The sequence below is a fragment of the Cydia splendana genome, chromosome 3, assembly GCF_910591565.1.
Source record: "Cydia splendana chromosome 3, ilCydSple1.2, whole genome shotgun sequence".
In the NCBI taxonomy this organism is placed as follows: Eukaryota; Metazoa; Arthropoda; class Insecta; order Lepidoptera; family Tortricidae; genus Cydia; species Cydia splendana.
The window spans coordinates 15092421-15115995 of record NC_085962.1 but is presented as its reverse complement, the minus strand read 5'-3'; the positions used below and the strand labels follow the sequence as shown (position 1 = coordinate 15115995).

At 35.9% G+C, this 23575-nt stretch overlaps 1 protein-coding gene across 1 annotated transcript; it reads left to right on the top strand.

Moving 5' to 3' along the window:
• The first annotated feature begins 3422 nt into the window (after positions 1-3422).
• On the top strand, positions 3423-6258 carry LOC134806281 (uncharacterized). The gene is made up of 3 exons (XM_063779503.1): positions 3423-4222; positions 5034-5264; positions 5702-6258. Exons 1-3 carry the CDS (start codon positions 3461-3463, stop codon positions 5876-5878), a joined length of 1170 nt encoding a protein of 389 aa, XP_063635573.1. The 5' UTR covers positions 3423-3460; the 3' UTR covers positions 5879-6258.
• Positions 6259-23575: the final 17317 nt, after the last annotated feature.

The following is a 23575-nucleotide window of genomic DNA, read 5'->3' as shown; positions in this document are numbered from 1 at the left end:
CGTGCGCGGCAACTTTAAAGCAACGATAACGTTTTTGATGGTTTTTTGTGTTACGAATCATATTTCAAGCCGATTTTAACAGTATTCGACGAAAGAGAACTCATAATAAAAATCCCATATGATATTGATCTATTACCATTTTTAACCAGGCAATTAATGCACAACCCCATAAAACCTACCATACGGTATTATTTAGTGAACGATTAAATTGCAACGCTTGTACTTATTGTAATTTGGAAATAATGAGAGAAAAAATAGCCTATTACCATTTTTGAGGACGGAAATATACTGAATTTAATAATAACCGTAGGTTACTTACTTTAAATGTAGGATACAGAATTATTTTTTGTGTGATTCATGCTTAATGTCATAAAGCAAATATTTCTCTATGAGTATAAATTTAAAAAATGTTATTAATATTTTTTACAAACTTTCTGTGATTTTTTATATTTTTACATTTTTTTTTAAATACCTAACTGTAATATATTTATTTGGATTATGTGTCGACGTAATCACTAGATTTATTATCTGTCCCATACACCGAAAATTTCAGCTATTACTAATTATTTCCATTCCGCCATACTAGCCGAGCGTACCTTTCTTGGCCTATTATACATAATGCCCTCATTAATCACTTGGTCCATAACATATATGTACACACCTAAAAAAAATTACTTAAAAGTTTGGAAATTAACCATTGGAAAAATAAATGTTTATTTCTGGATTAAACTTTAGATTTAATTTTATAATATTGCGTGTTAAGTTTGTCATTATGTTTTACCAGAGTCTACACCTCTCGCGTCGAATGGTGGTCCCTGTGCCAGTTCATTTTTATATGGATTAGCTGTCACGTAAAAAAAATTTTAGACATTTTTTGGAAGTTTATCATATTAATTTATTTAGACATGTACGTATAATTTGAGTAATTTAAAACGGTAAAAACATATCTCATAAATTATTTTTTAAATTAATCCGAATTAAAAGACACTTGACGGAACTGTCATAGGGACTGTCATTTGACGCGAGAGGTATTCGCTCCGTTAATATGGCGCTGGCCTAGCGCTGCCAAATAATATGTCGTCACACAACAGTTCATATTTTCACCACATCGTGCGTTGGCTTCGCTTGTATTTCCACCACCACCAACTTTACACATATAAAGAAAATTGACAACCCCCTTACAAGGACGCGAGAATCGTCAATGTTGTAGGTGACTACATAAATATATTTTATTACATTTTAAGTAGTCATTTGCGTATGAGAACTGCCACCCTACGGCTATTTATAATTTCAAATAGATACCCTCCACTGCGGAAAAAACTAGCCAAAAAGTCGGACACATCGGAAATTAAATCTCGTTTGCATACAAACATTTGTTATTTATGCAAACACCGATAATGTACGGGATTGCACGTCATTGTTATTGTTTTTCGATGCGTAAATTAATATTACAGTTTTGGACGCATTCCTTTGCAGCTATATCGAATTCCAACTGTAATTACCATATTGAATAAATCAACGTCTGAAAGAGCACGTGGGTAAACAAATTCATGTTAGAGGTTTGTTCAGTTGAAAATTGGAATGGGGAGTGTTTTGCATAAAATATCATTGCTATTGCAATTCATTCTTTGATCTGTTAAATATAAATCAACAAAAAACATGTTGTAAAAAATAGTAGTGTGTTTTTGTGATACAAAATAATTTGCTGTCGGACCTATTTTTTTTAACGGTTTAAAAATTAGTCAGATAAAAAGTGAAACTCGCAGAATATTAATTAGGTAAGTACATCTGTTTTTTCGGAGACTATTATTAGTTCAAGTTGCGGGATAAATTGACTATTAGGTAGAGTTTATATGCTTGTATTTTTTTTTAAAGAAGCATCATTAGTGTACGCAATGTCTATTAATTATCTATTACGGCGTCAAAACACTACGTCACGGAGGGTCTCTATTGTCATCGGCTCGTTTAGCGGAGCAGCCGATAATGGAACCAATTAAAATGTATGGCGGCTTAACTGCAATGCTCTGCAGCGAAATTAATTTATAGCCATTGCAAAATAGCCCCAATTTTCCCTCGCCCTTCCCTTGTAATGGCAGTGTTTAGGTTTTGCTTTTTGATATAAATTTAACTTAATTAATTTTAGCGTTTTATTGCTGTCATGATTCATGCCTTTATTTTTATCTACTTTTTGAAATTAAAATAATGGATTAAGGGGTCTTGTAACCATAAAAGTAAAAATAAGATCATTTAAGTACCTAATGTCTATCTCGTCAATCGCTTTATAATTGACAAGTAAGTATTTTATTTTTTTTATTTTTTTATTTTATTTTACCTTGTAAGGAGTACCAACAGCTGCAAAAACATTCTATAGATTTAGGCAACAATACAAAGCCAATTACAGGTACTCACAGATAGAAATGAAGTAGACAATATATCAAATTTTGCGCGCAATTTCACACATGCTATCACGTTTTATACATTTACAAAATATCAAAAAATAAAGACACTTAATTTATAGAACTCATAACTTGTCTAGGATGGACTGCTAACAATACAAACAGTAAATATAAATAGCAGTTCAGGGCAATCAATATACCCACTGGTGATACTTAGCATATATGCAATATCAGCAATCTCTCGTCGTTTATTTAGTGGAATAAGATGGTGCTTCCTGCATATCCCAAGGTAGTTAGAGGAGTCATAGGGCTGCTTCAGCTTAAAGCATAGGTGTTTCAGAAATTTTTTTTGGATCCTTTCTATCCTATCACATAAGTGGCATAACAGGGATTCCAAATTTGAGACGCATATTCAAGTTTACTTCTGACTAATGAACAGTACAGAATTTTAAGCGTCTTTGCTTGAGTAAAATAAGCAGAGTTACGGAGTATAAACCCTAAGGTTTTCAAGGCACTACTTATAATGCTATCAATATGTACATCAAACAGAAGCTTAGTATCATGTATCACACCTAAATCCCTAATAGAATTAACTTTATTCAAGAATTGGCCCTTAATCATATAAGTAGTAGAAATCAGTTTACGTTGACGTGAGAACGTGATTGTATAACATTTAGATGGATTTAGATCCAACTTATTTAATCGAAAATATTCATTATTAATCGTATTTCGCAATAATACAAAATCTAAATCTTGCATTTATTTATGTAAACATATAACAGCGGTACAGGTACCTACTACCTACTTCAAATGTCTGTAGTTATGTTGAGCGCCGTAATATGGCGCAATAATAAGAAAACCCCTTTACAACGATACGATAACTACTTATGTCTAGATTAGACAGATTATGCATCGTGTGATAGTGTTTATCTTTCAAAACCGAGATAATACCAACAAACACTTTGCGATATTATATAAAACAGATTCATAAGCACATTATTGTTTTAGTTTACAATTGATAGCCATAGTAAATACTCCTATTAATTTAAAATACTTAAACCGCAATGGCAAGTACGGAGCAACAACTACAAAGAATTCTTCATGATATCGCCAAGAGAGAAAATTATATCTCATACAAAATCGACATCAAACCAATAACATCAGCAGGAGCGAACTACACAGCAGATTTGTATATAGGAACAATTTCCGAACCGCTGAATCCAGATATTCATATTTTTGCCAAGGTTGCAAATCTCAATGAAGATGCAAGGAAAAATAATGAATTTCTGTTCAGAGTGTATAAAATAGAAGCATTGTTCTACTCTGAAATGGCATTCATCTTTGGTAGGATATACAACAAACACCAAGTTTCAGTCGAAAATAGGCTGATTATATCTAAATATTACGGGCATGTTTTGATCCCTAACCAGGAAATACTTGTTTTGGAAAACCTCGAAGAAAGAGGTTTCAAAACATTTGATAGAATGAAGACTTTTGATTGGGAATATGCAGCTGTCGCCGTGACTCAGATGGCTAAATTTCACGCGCTAGGATTATCGTACCGTGAAGAGTATCCTGAGGAATTCGAAAATGCATACAGTAATCTTATTGTAGATTTTTCCAAGAACCAAGAAGAAATGGATATATTTACACAACAGGCATTACAAAACGCTTGTGAGGGATTAAATGACGATTATAAGCAACGATTGAAAAACTTTTTTTCTTCAAAGGAAATAGTGACAAATATGACAACACAGATGATGGAAGATAAGACAATGCTGATTCATGGAGACTTTAGGCCAAGTAATTTAATGCACAGACGTCGAGTAAGTTTTATTTTATTACTAAAAGTGAAATGAATGTGATAACTATGATTATTTTAAACGGGTTACTCACGTAGGTATTGTTTACACTAATTATCTGTTTCTGCTACCCAAAGGTTGTCTGGAAGAGATCACTCTCTAACGATAAGACCGCCTGATATGCCTCTATATTTAATTAATAGTTTTTCCTAAAGTTGTATCTTTTACTGAGGTGTGCGATAAAGAGTATTATATTTATTTAAAGTATTTAATAACTCGACCTGTTCCGATCCGTTTTGAGGATCCTCGATAGGAGCACCGAGCACCGACTGTGCTGTCTCTAGCGACCGCGCGGGCGGCGTATACTGGTAAAGCGCACATTTACGCTTCAATGATTTATTGGCGACAAACTGTGTCAAATTATCGAAATTAGGATAACAAACATTGAGAGAAAGAGTGGCATCGTCTTGGGTCGTCCCATTCGTTTTTCGTCAAGTTCTTAAAAATTAGTCCTATTCTGCTTTCGTCACTCATTCTACATTGAAAGCCACCGACGATTGTGACGAATGTAGAATGAGTGACGAAAGCAGAATAGGACTAATTTCAGAACTTGACGAAAAACGAATGGGACGACCCAAGACGATACCGAAAGAGTATACCTGTAAACATTTACAGATTACTTATAGTGAATTATTAACATAGCTTTTGACTAACTGTGTACCTCAAACAACCTAGCAAACGCTGTTATTTTGTGACAGATTAGCTAGAAAAACAAACCTTGTGTAACATCTACGAACGTGTATAGCGTCACAAACTAGTTAAAACTCTTTTTCAGAACGGGCGATTGGAAATAGTCCTCCTAGACTACCAAACTATCAGGATGGGAAACCCAGTGATAGACCTGATTTATTTCATCTTCTCTGGTTCCGACGCGGAGTTTCGGCGCCTGCACTATCAGCGACTTCTGGACCGCTACTTCACGGAGCTGACTATTGCGCTGCGACACCTTAACATTGACGTGGAAAATGTTTATCCAAGGAAGAGTTTTGACACTAATGTTATTAAAGTAAGCCTAAGGTTCAACTAACTATACTAATGATAACCAAAAACTTCGCTGCTTAACTGAGTATCTTTTAGTAGGTATCGGTTGGCTGATTTAAATGTATACCTTGTTTATTACTAAATATTGTCAAAATAAGTGTTTGATTTAAAATAATAAGCAGATTTTTAATCTTACTGCTGGCGGAGTACTTTCCCACACTATTTTTATCCAGGGTATCACTTAGTCTCTAAGTTCCTCTTACGTCTACCTTTTGTCTTCACGCGGATGACATACTGATCTATGCAATGGCTGGTACTGGTATTGATGATTTTCCTTCCCTAGTGTTTAATATTTATTTATTTTATAGTGTTATTTAGCTTCGATTCGCAGCTGGGCATGTGATCTTGCAACAGTCCAAAAGAGGGATGGACGAATGGCTCTAAAATCCCACTTTTTTTCAGATGAGGCCTCTGGGAGTAATGTTTGGTCTAATGATGGCGGGGATGGTGACAGTGGCACCAGAAGACGCGCCAAAGATAAACGGAGATTTATCCAGCATGCACGTCAAGCCCAACCAACTGGCGCAGGAGAGAATCAGTGGGATAGTAAAAGATTTTATACAATGGGGTATTTTATAAGGAGTAAATATTAATAGTACATACGAATGAAAAGTTACATTATAAGTTGTAAAAAAAATGGTCCAAGGAAAACGGAAGACCTACCTAATATTCGATGTTTAATAATAAAATTAAAAAAGAAAAAAAAATGTAAAAAGTATGAAAAAAGTAATGATATAAACGCATTTGTATTTGTATTTGTATTTGTAAATTATCAAAATTAGAGTATTTAATATAACTTCCATAAGTCATTATTTTCAAATATATTTACCTCGCACAACGTATCAGCATTGCGATACAGCGAGGATATACTGCCAGCATTCTTGGTACAATGCCTCCTGACGCATTTTACCAATTTTATTATTTTTTTTTAATAGTCCCCTGGGACTATTTTAGGTTTAAGCTGATTTAGTAACTTAATTTTTTACCAATACATTGATAACTTTATTGTCATGTTTAGTATTAAAAAAGTAAGCTAAATGGAAATCATAGCCATTAAGCGACTTTTTTTACATCCAAATGTTTTTGTCATGTACCTGGGCATTTTCATTTAACTTGTACTTTAAAGCGCGACTTAAGTCGTGTTTCAGTAACGTTCATTCCTGACAAAATGTATAGGATTTGACATTGACCGTCAGTTTTGTAACGATTGCTAACCGGCCGTTAAAGGTGTTCAATTAAGTGAAAATGCCCACCTACGTACAAGAACGCTGTATCGTCACTTGCGACCTTACGGGCATGAGTATCGATAATTAAGGCAATTGTGAGATACGTCCGTGCCGTATGGTAATTTCTCGGCCCATATCAATTTATTGTCATCCTAAAACAGCCAATTTAACCCTTACCACCTACCCTCCTCCCAATTAGTGGTGCGTCAATGTGCTTTTATGTCTCTATCGCTTTTGTGTGGCAGTATACTTACCTATAACTAGCTATCTATCTGCAGGCCAACTTGTAGCTGGTCTGTATAAACCATTTAATTCGTCGCTCTAAACGTTTGATAGGTACAAGTAAGGAATGGTCCGAGGACTTAATTTGTATGACGAAAACCGGGAATGTCCGGTTCCGGGACTGACGGCCCGATTCGAACTTTAAGATACGTCAAATATTACGTCTAGGTAGTACAATATGGATTAGATATGTAAATAATATAAAAAGTTCCATTATACCTACACACGCATCGAATCATCACAGGCATTTCCGTCTATTGCAGACGATTTATGCATATTTTTTTTAATAAGTCAAACCAAAATAATCTTCAAGGCACTGTCATAGGGACCATCGCAAACAATGCAAAGTGTCCATGCAATTTCGCAGCTAGGTGTACATTCTTCAAATATTTGTAGAGCTCCTCTAAGCAATGATTATTTGAAATTCCACCCCAAGGGGTTGAAAATTGGGTTGAAAGATTAACAACTTTTACGCGGACAAAGTCGCGGGCGGAGACTAGTTTATGGTAAATATTTTCATAGCCAGCCAATTAAGGGGAGAGCGGGGCTAACTGCGCAATAGATAGGGGCTGTGTTCGAAGGCACCGTAATTCTATTAAACGATTAAATAATTCAAGCAAGTTCAAAGGAGATGCGCTTTTACGAGCCAAACGAAGCAAATAACATAGCGATTGAAACGAGGGAGAAAAAAATGCATTCGCTTCTATGTGGTTGTTAGAGAAGGTGAACCTTGGATAAGGTAGTATCGATAGTTTTTTGCTTCACCCTGCAGCCCTTCTGCTGTTCTACTACATAATGGACACGAAATAGTTATATTGGGATCCTTTTAATTTACCGAAACTTTTTTGACCAAATTTCGTTTCCCAACCAAATTTTACCAACTGCACGTTTGTCAACTCAATCTTTCCCATATAAACATTTGACAAACTTAAAATCCGACAAGTGATCATTTCTCAAACTGTTACTTTACAACTTTTATAAGACCAACTGTTTTTTTCCCAAATGTTTTACTTGGACTATAAATGTTCGCTCAAATTTATTTTTGTCAAATAAATCACTGGACAAAATTATTTTGTCCAAAAATATATTTAGTATATTTACTTAAAAAAATGTTTGTTCAAATAAATGTATTGCAAAACCACGACTTGACAAATAATGTCTATCCAAAACATTATGTTATTAAAAATGTGTTACGGCTAGGTTAGGTGTAAGGGTCTCACTTTCTTTAAAAAAAGGGATTATTATCGGAGCTCCCCCACATTGAAAAACAAACACTACAGGACTACCTATATTTTTACCGAGATAGGTTCGTTAGTTACCTTGTGTTCCTCAGAGCAGAAATAGAAGCCCTGCGAAGCGGGGCTTCGTCGACCGGTTGCCGGGTCTCACTTGTTTTAAAAAAAGGGATTGTTATATGCCACCATTTTTTTATCAATTAAGTCATACTTTTGAATATGTTGCGTTAGTCTAAACCACACGAAATCTACCAAGAGGAGGGCTCGGGGTCGCATTGAAAAAACACTACAGTATTACCTATATTTTTACCCAGATAGGTTCGTTAGTTACCTTGTGACCCTCAGAGCAGAAAATAGAAGCCCCGCGAAGCGGGGCTTCGTCGACCGGCTGCCGGGTCTCACTTGCTTTAAAAAAGGGATTGTTATCGGAGCCCCCCGCATTGAAAAAAAAACACTACAAGACTACCTATATTTTTACCTAGATAGGTTCGTTAGTCACCTTGTATTCCTCAGAGCAGAAAATAGAAAGTTTGAAAAAATAGAAAGTACGTTTTGATTTGGTTTTTGTATTCTTTGGTAAGTACTCATTTGGAGTAATTAAAATTTGTTCAAATAAATATTGGCAAATTCTTTTTTTGATAACTGTTACATTTGTCATGTTTTGTTATGGTTTTTGTATTCTTTGGCAACTAATAATTTCGAGTAATTAAAATATGGTAAAATAAATGTTGCCAAAGTATGGAAATGTCAAAATATTTTTTTGCATATCGTTCTCTTGGATAATATTTATATGCTTTTATATTTTTGGGATAAATTGTTTGGGATATGAAAATCTGGCAAAAAAAATTCGGTAATCCATTAGTAACCCATTCTTATTATATGAGATAAAATTAACTATCAAAATGTTTAGTTGTCAATTCATCTATTCTGTCTCATCCTGGAGGCCTACTCGAACTTAACCAATCAATTTGAATGTCAATCTAAATCGAGTAACGAATAAATAATAATAATTTTCAACGTTCGAATTGGCATTCTGAACAAGGTACTTCGACCTTCAGTTTTAAACATCAACTTCAAAAACAGCTTCAGAATGGTGCTTTTATGTGTGAAAATTGTACACTCGACCTTGACCATTACATCGCTCACACTGTAAGGTGCGCGTAAAATGCACTGGGAGGAGTGTAAGATGCACTCTAAGTCGTGTCAAAGGTTTTCTAAGCAAAAACAAAACTTAAGCGAATTTTTAAATCAGAATCATAGCCCCGGAATAGTATTTTGAGCGGCGTTAATAATAGCGTAAGCGCCAGCCGCCAGGTACCTTTATCCGTTGATCGTCACGAATATGCGTTTGACATGAGTAAAACTAGCAACAAACCTTTTATAACTAGAACGTAGATAAAATAAAGAAGTAGTAAAATGATACCAATAGCGTAGTCGACAAAGTTTTATAATTAACCAAATTTCTCGATAGGGCCGCATCACTAAAACGCTGTGCCATGGCTTTCAAACGAAGTGGCCAGGCAATAAGGTGCACAAATTAGTGCAATTTAACTTTAGGACGTGTTGGTGGATCGTCGTAGGCATTTCGAGGAAGCAAATTTTGCAATTCAAAAGGCTAGTTGGCTCGATTAGGAAGCTTTTCAACGACATAATTTTACTCGGGGGTCTACTAGCACTACTGTGAGTTGGTGATCAAATGATATAGGTACGAAATTTCCTGCAAGTTGTAGAAATATAATTGAAACATTTTTTTATAAGGTAGAGTTACACCAAGAAAAGTCTGCAGCGATTTTGATAGCCCACGCAATGCAAGTGTTATTTATACGTCATAATTTTATAGAAGTTTGACGTTTAAAATGACACTTACACTGCGAGGGCTATCAAAATCGCTGCAGACTTTTCACGGTCTGACTCTACCTACATAATTAATCTTTCGTAACAAATGCGATTATTTGAATCATCATCATCATCATCATCATCATCATCATCATCATCATCATCATCATCATCATCATCATTTCAGCCTATATACGTGCGGATTGGGGACTTCACATACACCTTTGAATTTCTTCGCAGATGTATGCAGGTTTCCTCACGATGTTTTCCTTCACCGAAAAGCTAGTGGTAAATATCAAATGATATTTCGTACATAAGTTCCGAAAAACTGATTGGTACGAGCCAGGATTTGAACCCGCGACCTCCGGATTGAAAGTCGGACGTCATATCCACTCGGCCACCACCGCTCCATATACTACACTACTACACTACTTGAATAACACTGTTTAATTAACTTCATTAATGATGTTATTTGTAGTTTAGGAACTTCTTTTTTCATTGACAGGTCTTATTGAAACTATTAGGTTAATTTCTACTTGTTGATTCTATTCAATTAGGTTCACTAACGAGGTATTATATCGTTCAATGGGTCTCATAGATCGCAACACCAGTTCATTCAAATTGTGATTATATCAAGCCAACGGCCTTTGACTGGGTATTCAATTGAAAGCCTTTGACCGAATGAAATGGGTGAATGGATAGGTATGTTGAATGCATTAACCATCATTCTATTGGCCGATTATGTCATTTAGCGGTAAATGGTGCTGAAACGGATTTCAATATTTATTTTTGAAGCATTCCATGGGCTGTCCCGTACACATTTTATTTCGTGTATCACAATATGCATATGGGGTTCCTTTTAGTTGGTTGGTGCTATTATGCAATAAAATAATACTATAATAATTAGAGCTTAAAAATTACATTATGTCTCCACACAAGTGCCCATTAACACATTCAGGGCCAAGAACCCGACTGTCGGGTACACTGTTCGTAGAGACTACGCGGCACATACGGCGAAACGGTGCTACGCGCTACGAGCGTAACCCGTAGCACTTAGTGGCAATGATTGTGTTAACCTCTGACCAACCTCTGACTAAGTGAATCAAAAAGAAGATCGTTACTATAGAGATATAATTTTGGTTTCTCCTTTTTTGTAAATACTTTATATAATAAACTGAAATAAATGTCATATACTAAGAAAAAGTGACCAAGGCCTCCAGTGCCCCAGGCTGGAATCGAACCAGCGTCCTCTGCTATCGCGGCAGGTGCCTGAACCACTCGGCCACCGGGCCACAGCGACATTAGTCAAATTTTCCAAGTATATGCACTTCCTACTGAAGGCTTGTGGCGCCCCCTGGCCATCTCTAAGGTAGAACAGTATGGTTCGAACCTTCTATCTGGATCATTCTCATGATGATACCGAGCTAGCGAGAGAGATGGCGCTGCCAATCAATACTATGAAGTATTTGAACAAATTAAATTATTTTTCAGAAAATATTTTAATTTGTTTTTATCAAGTAGAAACACTACTATATAAATTATAAACTGAAATAAATGTCATATACTAAGAAAAAGTGACCAAGGCCTCCAGTGCCCCAGGCTGGAATCGAACCAGCGTCCTCTGCTATCGCGGCAGGTGCCTGAACCACTCGGCCACCGGGCCACAGCGACATTAGTCAAATTTTCCAAGTATATGCACTTCCTACTGAAGGCTTGTGGCGCCCCCTGGCCATCTCTAAGGTAGAACAGTATGGTTCGAACCTTCTATCTGGATCATTCTCATGATGATGGTTCAGGCACCTGCCGCGATAGCAGAGGACGCTGGTTCGATTCCAGCCTGGGGCACTGGAGGCCTTGGTCACTTTTTCTTAGTATATGACATTTATTTCAGTTTATAATTTATATAGTAGTGTTTCTACTTGATAAAAACAAATTAAAATATTTTCTGAAAAATAATTTAATTTGTTCAAATACTTCATAGTATTGATTGGCAGCGCCATCTCTCTCGCTAGCTCGGTATCATCATGAGAATGATCCAGATAGAAGGTTCGAACCATACTGTTCTACCTTAGAGATGGCCAGGGGGCGCCACAAGCCTTCAGTAGGAAGTGCATATACTTGGAAAATTTGACTAATGTCGCTGTGGCCCGGTGGCCGAGTGGTTCAGGCACCTGCCGCGATAGCAGAGGACGCTGGTTCGATTCCAGCCTGGGGCACTGGAGGCCTTGGTCACTTTTTCTTAGTATATGACATTTATTTCAGTTTATAATTTATATAGTAGTGTTTCTACTTGATAAAAACAAATTAAAATATTTTCTGAAAAATAATTTAATTTGTTCAAATACTTCATAGTATTGATTGGCAGCGCCATCTCTCTCGCTAGCTCGGTATCATCATGAGAATGATCCAGATAGAAGGTTCGAACCATACTGTTCTACCTTAGAGATGGCCAGGGGGCGCCACAAGCCTTCAGTAGGAAGTGCATATACTTGGAAAATTTGACTAATGTCGCTGTGGCCCGGTGGCCGAGTGGTTCAGGCACCTGCCGCGATAGCAGAGGACGCTGGTTCGATTCCAGCCTGGGGCACTGGAGGCCTTGGTCACTTTTTCTTAGTATATGACATTTATTTCAGTTTATAATTTATATAGTAGTGTTTCTACTTGATAAAAACAAATTAAAATATTTTCTGAAAAATAATTTAATTTGTTCAAATACTTCATAGTATTGATTGGCAGCGCCATCTCTCTCGCTAGCTCGGTATCATCATGAGAATGATCCAGATAGAAGGTTCGAACCATACTGTTCTACCTTAGAGATGGCCAGGGGGCGCCACAAGCCTTCAGTAGGAAGTGCATATACTTGGAAAATTTGACTAATGTCGCTGTGGCCCGGTGGCCGAGTGGTTCAGGCACCTGCCGCGATAGCAGAGGACGCTGGTTCGATTCCAGCCTGGGGCACTGGAGGCCTTGGTCACTTTTTCTTAGTATATGACATTTATTTCAGTTTATAATTTATATAGTAGTGTTTCTACTTGATAAAAACAAATTAAAATATTTTCTGAAAAATCATTTAATTTGTTCAAATACTTCATAGTATTGATTGGCAGCGCCATCTCTCTCGCTAGCTCGGTATCATCATGAGAATGATCCAGATAGAAGGTTCGAACCATACTGTTCTACCTTAGAGATGGCCAGGGGGCGCCACAAGCCTTCAGTAGGAAGTGCATATACTTGGAAAATTTGACTAATGTCGCTGTGGCCCGGTGGCCGAGTGGTTCAGGCACCTGCCGCGATAGCAGAGGACGCTGGTTCGATTCCAGCCTGGGGCACTGGAGGCCTTGGTCACTTTTTCTTAGTATATGACATTTATTTCAGTTTATAATTTATATAGTAGTGTTTCTACTTGATAAAAACAAATTAAAATATTTTCTGAAAAATAATTTAATTTGTTCAAATACTTCATAGTACTTTATATAATTATCCTAATATTTTTAAAGCAACCAATGTACATTACGGATAGGAACTAAACGTTATTAAAGATGTTTTCCCATTTTCTGGTAAACCTCTTCAAACATCTAATTACCTACCGTTTTATATAAATTACAAATTCCTAACCGGGTAAAATCAATAATGTTCCTCTTCCACGCAAACTGATTCGTTTCATCTTTTACAGCGCAGCGGGTTTCCAGCCCCGGGCAAAATTGTCGGTAATTATGTAAAAAAATCTTTGGAATTATGGTACAAACAAATATCCCATTCATCGAAGGATAAAACATTTTATCTTCGCTCGGCTATCGTCGGAAGAAAATTACGAACTCATTTACTTTGGCCTTTATTACGAGCGAAAGGAAATTATTCTTGTAATTTTCCTTAATTTTTTATTCAATGGAACAGGAAATGTTACGAAAAAAAGTTATAAAAATATGTTTATCTGGTTACTCGAAGGTAAATGGTATCTTTTAAATAGTCCTTTACCTCCATGCTTAGTGCGATCGTAACCTTTTTATCTTGAGTCAGGATTCTCTTTGAGGAGATTCCTTATGAATTTCATCATCACAACTGGACTTGACAAAAATGAGACCAATATGTATGTAAATACATTCAATCAAATGTAATTTTTTGCATCTTCATTAAGTTATATTAGCAGTAAGTAGTATTAATGTATACCACTACATATATAATCATACTTACTGCTAGTTTCAATGTATGAATATTACCTATCGGTTAATTGTTGTGTCGGGTTGGGCTCATGGAGTGAACAAAGTTCACCTGTACTTTTATAACTAACACGGGACTAAAGGTGACAGTCCATTTCCAACGACAGCAGCACTACCATTAATTTCACTATGGAAATTAACAATAACACCGACGCGTTCGTACTAGCAGTGCAGCTGCGGTCAGAAATGGAATGTTACCCATCGCATAAAACTTACGATTATTTGACACGTTCTAAACGTCAGGCCATAAATAAACGTAAGTTTTAGACGATTAAGTCCCGTGTTACTTACAAAAGTATGAGTGAAAATCGTGTTAGTTTTAATCAATATATAAAGTTCATCTGATATTAGCACTGTATGCATTATGACCAGTGTTCGGCAAACTTGGTGCCACGCCGCGGGATTCCTACTAGAAACCTTCATATGAACATGACTCAAATGCCGCGATCTTGGTCGAAAAAGTAATTTGAGTATTAGAATATTGAGTGTTATTTATTTATAAATGCATAAACTGTATCATTAATGACAGAATAAGCCAATTTGTGAACAAACAAGTTGGCTCTACTCCCAAAAATTATACTGAAAGCTATGTTTTTGCTTTTATAGTACTCCAAAATTTTAAAAGGAGCGAAGGAGGACAGGAGGTGGTTCTTAATGGTTGCATGTTTTTTTTTGTATTTTTTAAATGTTTGTTACTTCAGAACTCCGTCATTTATCGACCGATTATGAAGATTACATTAATATATGTAAGTAGCTCAGAGGCCAAACTTTTCAATTTACCTCAAGAAAGAGCTCAGATATAAAATGTTATCATTGAAAACTTGAATCGCAGCGGCAAAGAAAGTTTAATTTGGGTACACAATGGCAATTTTAAACTTCTCTGTTACGCAATTCAAATTCAAAGTGGATTGTGGACTTAATTCGATTTTTGTTGAAGTTCACAGACAGCTCTGGATTTTTCAGATTTAACGTTTCAACTTCGACCGAGACTTTTGTCTTTATTTAATGAAGGACCTTCATTAATTAGTTCCTTTGTTAAAGTGTCTGGGTTTTACTGGCCTTCTGTTGTTAGTAACATTGCAGATCAATTCATTTAATTAATTCCTTAGTTGTTCTTTTGCCATTAGTTTTATACTAAATAACTTACATAAATATGTAGGTATGTAATATATGTATAACTTTTTTAAGTCTCTTCTTTACGAGTAGTAAGTGAATTTGTAAGTACAAAAGTTTAAATGTATTATATTATTAAGTAATATTTATATTTTTATATTATTTATGACTTCCTGAGTTGGATGTCTTCTATGTATTTATTTCTACTTATCAATACATATATAGTTAAAAAGGTTTTAATCGGCAGAAACCAGTTTTGCCCGAAAATATTTATTTTATTTATCTCTTTATGCTTAGTGCTTAGGTAGGTACCATTGACCGGTGTGACTTCAAATTCAGGGGCGAATTTAAAATTCTAGTTATTAAGCCATAATATATATTTATGCGAGTTTTTTACAGTAGGTGAATATGAATATATAGTAATCTAACTAGTTACAGGAACATTTTCAGTAAATAATGAATAATCGTAATTCTATGGCCGTTTTAAATCTATCCAAGTAACCCCAAATTTTACAAAGTCACCCCGGTCTACGGTACCTATTTAGTTACATATTAGTAATTGCCATAAGGTAAATACAAAAGATAATTTACCAGCTTAAAATGTAAAAAAAAAACGTTTAGTGGCAAATTTTTGGAATTAACTGAAATTACCCCGAGAATTCTTAAACCAGATTAAAACTTCCCTCTTCTACAAACGCATGGATATAATGAATTATTAATTAAGCTTTTAAAGTGAGGGGTTGATTATGATCAAATAATGAGGTGAAAGCTCGCTTTGAAAATTTGTTACAAGTAACATAAACGTAACTCGGTACGAAAATCGAGCTAATTAATGTTTCGAAAATTAAAAACAAACTGTCTTAAGTTGAATACAAATACTATACATAGTTAGTAATATGGGAGATTCGTTTTTGCACTATGAATCAATAATGTATTGTATAAGTATCACAATGTACATTAAAGTATTAAATTAAAGGCACTATATTTGGAAATGGAAAACACAATTTATTAACATAAGTTAAACGACGTAGCAGTTACATGCATTCTATATGTACACGTAACTAGGTAAAAACTTTGCATATGTTGCTACGGATGGAGACACACATGTTTCAGCGACATTTCAGATAATGTCATGTGATGATAGCGGTGCATTACAGCCGGGGGACGAACGGTTAACGACTGAGGAAACTCATTAAATACGCTTGGATTTATGGCGGCTGGGGGGTGAAAGTGGTGGGGGTAGCGCACAGACTACACAGACACCGCATTATGAAGCGTTTACAAAGAGCACGAGGTCACTACACATAATGTACAATTTTACCTGTAAAATGCTACGAATCCGGCAGTACAATAGATTTGTATTCTACGCTATTTCATACTATAATAACCCAAGAATACCCCTAAAGCTTAATAATTAAAAACATTTTTAAAATACCCTAGTAGTGGTCCTAATTGTGGGCGCAACTGAAGTAAGCGGTCGCTCTGCCATACTAAATTTGTACGGGAAAGCATTTTTGTGGTGACCACGATTGACTCATGTGCTCCGTCTAGTAGTTGGGTGGTCTGTGGGGTAGCGTCACGGCCGTTACGAGTTTAACGAAAAGCAAGACATGGGGCGTAAAGGCTGTTTAATTTATTTACATTGCCATAATCAGACTTTGCGAAATTGGTTTAACGAGAGAAACGCTGGCTTCAGAAGATGAAACATCCACTATTTGGTATAAGTGTGGAGAATTTTGAGTCGTTTTAGTTAAAGAAAAGACAACATTATTGTTGTAGAAATTTTTAATTATAAAAGACATCGACATCGATTTGGACATAACGGATGACTCACACTAGACCGGTCCGGGGCCGGGCCGGAGCTTCCGGCGCTTCGTTTTCTAAGCACCACGTGATCACCGATCAGCCTTCATAGAAAATGGCATGTCGAACGCCTCGGCCCGGGCATAGCCGCCGCCGCCGGTCTAGCGTGAGGCAAACGCTGCAGCAGCATTGCAGCTGTGGGAAAACGGTGATGTCAATTCTTAATTGAGAGATGGATTAAACAAACGCAGTTTCTCAAGGAAAATGAGAGAGACATCGCTTATTTTAAATATTTACATCCATGAGCACTAACAACATGTTAGAAAGAAAAGTTGATGACAAGAAAAATGAAAAATTATACTTAATGCATGTGATGCATGTCGGGTTTCTACTTTCTAATGCATGAGAAGTTTTCAAACGAATGAAGCATTTGTTTGTAGTTAATATGAATTATTCTACTCTAACTACTAACTAACACTAAACGCATTGAATGAAGCACTTATTATTTACTTACTTCACCGTTAGCTGGCTGATAGATTCGAATGAAGTATTACAACTTTGTGGGAAGTATTAATAGGCCAAGAAAGGTACGCTCGGCTAGTATGGCGGAATGGAAATAATTAGTAATAGCTGAAATTTTCGGTGTATGGGACAGATAATAAATCTAGTGATTACGTCGACACATAATCCAAATAAATATATTACATTTAGGTAATTAAAAAAAAAAGTAAAAATATAAAAAATCACAGAAAATTTGTAAAAAATATTAATAACATTTTTTAAATTTATACTCATAGAGAAATATTTGCTTTATGACATTAAGCATGAATCACACAAAAAATAATTCTGTATCCTACATTTAAAGTAAGTAACCTACGGTTATTATTAAATTCAGTATATTTCCGTCCTCAAAAATGGTAATAGGCTATTTTTTCTCTCATTATTTCCAAATTACAATAAGTACAAGCGTTGCAATTTAATCGTACACTAAATAATACCGTATGGTGGGTTTTATGGGGTTGTGCATTAATTGCCTGGTTAAAAATGGTAATAGATCAATATCATATGGGATTTTCATTATGAGTTCTCTTTCGTCGAATACTGTAAAAATCGGCTTGAAATATGATTCATAACACAAAAAACCATCAAAAACGTTATCGTTGCTTTAAAGTTGCCGCGCACGAGCCAGCGAGCTAACGCGATTGGTCGTTGCATGGAGCGGGGCGACGGAACGATGAAACTTCCATCGCCCCGAGCGCGAATATTTAAAAAAGTATTTAGTATATTTACTATTTACTCGGTCAAAACATATGTACCAGTGAACGTAAAAAATATGGGAGACTAGATTCGAACTAATTATCAGCTTTAATCTGGGCAAGAGTGCTGTAAATAAGAAAGTAAATTTTACGTAATTGCAGGCTTTCCGTCTTTGCGTGCGCGTTAAATTTAATACAATAATAGGCCAATTATATAGGGCTATTATACTGACACACACCCAATTTGATAGCAGAAAAAGACGCGAATTTAAAATTTTCTTAGGGAAATCAAATCTTCGCGCCTATAAGTTTAAACCATTTAAGGTTCCAATAGCGGTCATTTAAGTACCACCCCTCACCACTAAAATGTAATTATCAAAAACGACAGTTGCTAATGTTCCCCAAAGTAAGCATTTCTAGTTATTGCTGCAATACAGTGGTACCGGGCACCTTGCGACGCAAGGCCGAGCAGGAATCGCAAACCTTAAAATATTTGCACTAATTAATTGAGTTAGGATTTTGTTAGTACTCTTTAATTGAATAGCAAAAAATATAAGTTATGTATTAGAAATACCGTTTTTATTCGATTTTTAATTAAGTAATTATTGTTAAACTTATTTTTACCGTGTGGTGTCGGTTAAAATTTCACTAGTAATATCATTTGGCGACTAGGGCAATAAAAGTCGACACCATAATCAACAAATTAACAAACAACAATAACCAACAAACTAACAAACAACAAAAATTTGCAGTAATATTCCAAAACTCGACTGAACGCAAGCGCACCGAACCGTGTCGCTCCCCTGACGCGACTCAGTGTCATAAAACGTAAGGCCGTGGTATTAACGTCAGCGGATAGCTGAGCGGCGAGCGGTGACTGCAGGCGGCAATAAGGTGTTCAGTTAATGTTTTTATAATTTGAAATGACTTCGTTTCCATGTAGAAATAACCAAACAGAGTTTAGAAGCATTTAATATTTTATTTGTGGCCGTATAAATTATGTTTTATTGGTAAATTAACTACAATTATTCATGTTTGTGGATAAAACAATATACATACTATAATTAATACTAAATTAACATTAAATAAATACATTATTTATCACATAAAAATACATTGCGGGTATTTAACTACTTAGCACTGTTTAATTACGATACTTGCAAGCAAGTAGTAAAGTATATGGCTCCATCCTATCCTGTACCACGATATACAAGCGATAACATTTTTGCGACAGTTTTGTATAGATAATGGATTTGTCGCTAGAAAATTACGATATCGAGATAAAAGTCAGGTGTCTGAGCGCTATTGAAACCTTAAATGCTTTTTACTTATACATACATGTTTTAAATTTGCCGCGATTTTTCTACTCAAGCTGAATGCGTTTCACTATAGAATAGAAATCGAATTGGTTCAGAATTAACGTTTAATGCATATAAATAATATAATTAGTAAATAACATAATTTTGGACTAAGTACATTATACATACCTACATGACATCAGGCTATGGTTTGGCGCACCGTGACCCTGAACGGCGCGGTAATGTGTTACGGCTGTTAAGTGAAGTCCAGACGGGATGATTAAATCGACCGATTTGATCAGAAATGAAATTGGGGTCAATCTCCAAATTAAGCAACAATTAAACAACTGTACCGATATTTGGAACCTCAGAATAATATACCCCGCCGTATACCGGATAGTAACTTTGCTTGATTTCAGAGTAAACAAATTGGATTTAAGAAACAGTCAAGGTCATATTGTACATTACTCGTTTATTATTTCAAAACAATTTAAACATCCACTCACTTGCACGGGTAGGTACCTACTCATTTCGAACATAGAAATGAGTCCGCGCCAACGTTCACCACGAAACAGGTTAAAACCTTCATAATGTGCACCTAAAAACCGAAATGTAGGTATTGTTAAATTTAGTTTGTAGTTAATTAGTTTTTTGGTGTAAGTGTATGAACCAAGGTCTGAAATAAATGTTTTTTATTTTTTTTATTGTTCCGCCGGCCGAAGATTCGGCGGTCGGATACCGAATATTTGGCCGACGGTCAGGCCGAATATCCGGTATCCGACCAAACAACTATCCATTGCATCTCTAATTGAGAGTGGCAACACTGTCGTAGGTCGTATTGCCCTTTTCTAGCATATACGTCCCTCGCTCCTACACTCCCACCACACAGGCAGGTTGCTTTGTCAGTTATACAAGGCAAATTTTCAAGTCATTGGCTTGCTGTTTTTCCATCTGGAAGGTCGTGAAGCTAAACTGCTGGTGAGTTTTTGAATTTGTACCTCAGTTTAGCTGACTATATTGAAATAGTTATTTATTTTACAAGGGGGCAAAGTTGTTGTTTAACCGCTCATGCTAATATTGATACTTGAGCAAGTAAAACATTCGAAACATGGAATCTTGAGCGTTGCGAGGGTTTCAAAGCACGAGGGTTAAACAAAATTTTCTCCAAGTGAAACACAAAATGTTTCTCCACACCAACCCGAAGCAAATATTAAATGTAAAAATATCATACAAAATCAAATACAAATGAATTTTATTAAATATTTATGATTTAAAAGTCAATTCTACCAGCAAACATAAGAAAACAACTCGAAATTTGCATTTGATTCCTTTGCCTCACTTGTAAATAAAATGAAACTTTGCTCTCAGTTTTTGATGTGCAAAGTAAGCCTTTCCGAGCTGGTGTGGTGAAAAACAGTTTCTAACGGCTTATGCCGTTCGAAATAAATAATTAAGTTTTTCACGCCACTGTTCGGAAATGTGGCAATAGATGGTCTAAAACCAAGCTGGAAAGTAGGCAATAGCTGTAGCACCTGAACCACCACTACTACAATGTTTCATTGTTATCATCATCTGTCATTGGTGACAGTTCGCTACAGCAATGAGTATAATTTAAAACATAAAAATCAATAAAAGGTCTTTTTTGGCGCAACTTTTTTCTTCAAAAATAAATTTAGATTATTTATAGGACCATTTTCTTGTTTAAAAAAAAAACGAAATGTCAAACTATTCATTCATTCAGTCAGTTCATTCGATTCACGCTTAAGGCGTTTTTTACTTTTGTAGCTGTTTGTGGTTTTTTAGCAAAAACGCTTCTAAGTTTAGAGTCGATTTGAAGCAAACAACATAAAAACGCCTCTTAAATGTGATAAAAAAGAAAAAAGGCGGGATCGGAAAATTCTCACTGAATTGGATAGTACTATAAAATATAAGAAACACGTATCTACGCTCGCTATAAAAATGAGTTCTTCTAGTGAAGAAAATGATATTCTTACGCTGACGCCTACCGAAATTCAAGAGACAGCACAGGCAGTGGCTAGTAATTTGCTACCAGAGAAATCGCAGGCTAGTACTTATAGTTATGCAAATGTTTCCTTATTTCCTCGCAGTAGTCGTGAAAAGCACTATGTAATGCCTCGGCCGGAAACGCTAAAGATGGAGTCGTATTATTCGAGGGCCTCCACCAACGTGTCGGCCCTCAAACTCACTCGTCTATCTTTTAGCGGTTTTCCGTCCTCTCCTACAATGTACTATAGTTGTCCGTTAAATTATCTAGCAAATAAAAACGATCCGGAATAGTGATGTGAAAGTGCAAGAGGATATTAGAAAGAGAGATGCCTAAGAGTACCATACCATAATGAATACATGTGTCTTAGCTGTATATTGTAATGTTATAAATAATGTTAAAAATGCTTTATGCTGTTAATGTGTTCCAAATTGTGCCGCTTTGGCATTAGCTGTAAGGTGCAATTTGTTATTTGAAATAAATACAATAAATGTTAATTTTACAAAATGTACCTATCAAATTGTATACTTTACTAAATATCTCTCTCCTCACAGGTGTTACAATAAAGGGTGTACGTACTACATAATTAATTAAACACTCATAATATAATTATATTACATACACATAATAAGTATATCATAGGATATGTATAATCACATTGGTTTGGCGTCTTCCCACCACCAGGCGATAACTAACATGTTTCAATATTATTCTTAGGTTCTGAATATCGGTACAGCTGTTTAATGACAGCATTTACACAAAAATAAAACGCTAATTTAATAACTTATCATATTCGGAACTACAGATGCAACGGATAGTTGTTTGGCCGCATACAGGATACCGGATGTACGGCCTGACCATAGGCCGAATATTCGGTATTCAGCCGCCGAATATTCGGCCGGCGGAAATATACCTACATTCTGGTTTTTCAGGTGCGCATTGTGGAAGTTTTGGCCTGTTTCGTAATGAACTTTCGCGCGGACTTATATAGGTCTATCACTAGGTACGAAATTAGTGCGCGAGCTAGTGAATGGAACGTTTAAATTGTTTTAAAATAATAATCGAGTACGATTATATTCCGATATCAAGCATAGTTACTATCCGGTATCCGGCCGGATATTAAAATAAGGGCGAGATAGGATACCGGATAGTAACCGAATATCCGGTGCATCTCTATTCGGAACCTAAAGTTTTAATCCTGCATGGTGCAAATATGTATAATTTTGAGACAATGACTTGAAAATTTGTCTTGTATAACTGACAAAGCAACCTGCCTGTGTGGTAGGAGTGTGGGGGAGAGAGGGACGTATATGATAGAAAAAGACAATACGACCTAGGGGCTGTCCATACATGACGTCATCTATTTTTGACGATTTTTGTCCCCCCCTAAAATCATCCAAAAATCATGCTTCGAATGACACCGTTTCCTCCTGCGTCATGCTACCATCATCCGATGTCCAGACCCGCCCCCCCCCCCCCAAATTTGAAATAACTTAAATTTATGAATAGCCCCCTACGACAGTGTTGCCACTCTCAATATTATTTATTCTTAGGTTCCGAATATGGTAAGTTATTTAATTAGCGTTTTATTTTTGTGTAAAATGCTGTCATTTTAAAGCCGTACTTTTGGCCTTATTGCAAAGGAGTAAGGTGCAAAAGTGTAAACATATATTTGACGTCGGCTCTTATTATACTATGTTATACTTATTATGGAACTTAGGAACGTAAACTATGAATAGAAAGAGCACGAAATAGTCAATATAATACGTTTGTTGAAAAAAAAAGTCTACAGACGCTTAGGTGCGAAGGGTTATTGTCTCATAGAAAATTTGAATTTCGCGCCTTTTTCTACTGACAAAGTTGTTGGATAGACGTTAATATCAAATTAAAGAGTGGGCCTACACACTTCGCTGTGACAGAATGTGAAAGTGTCACCAAAACTGTCAAATGACTACGATAATAAGTATTCCTTGTATAATACCACTCCACACTATGCCATTCTGAA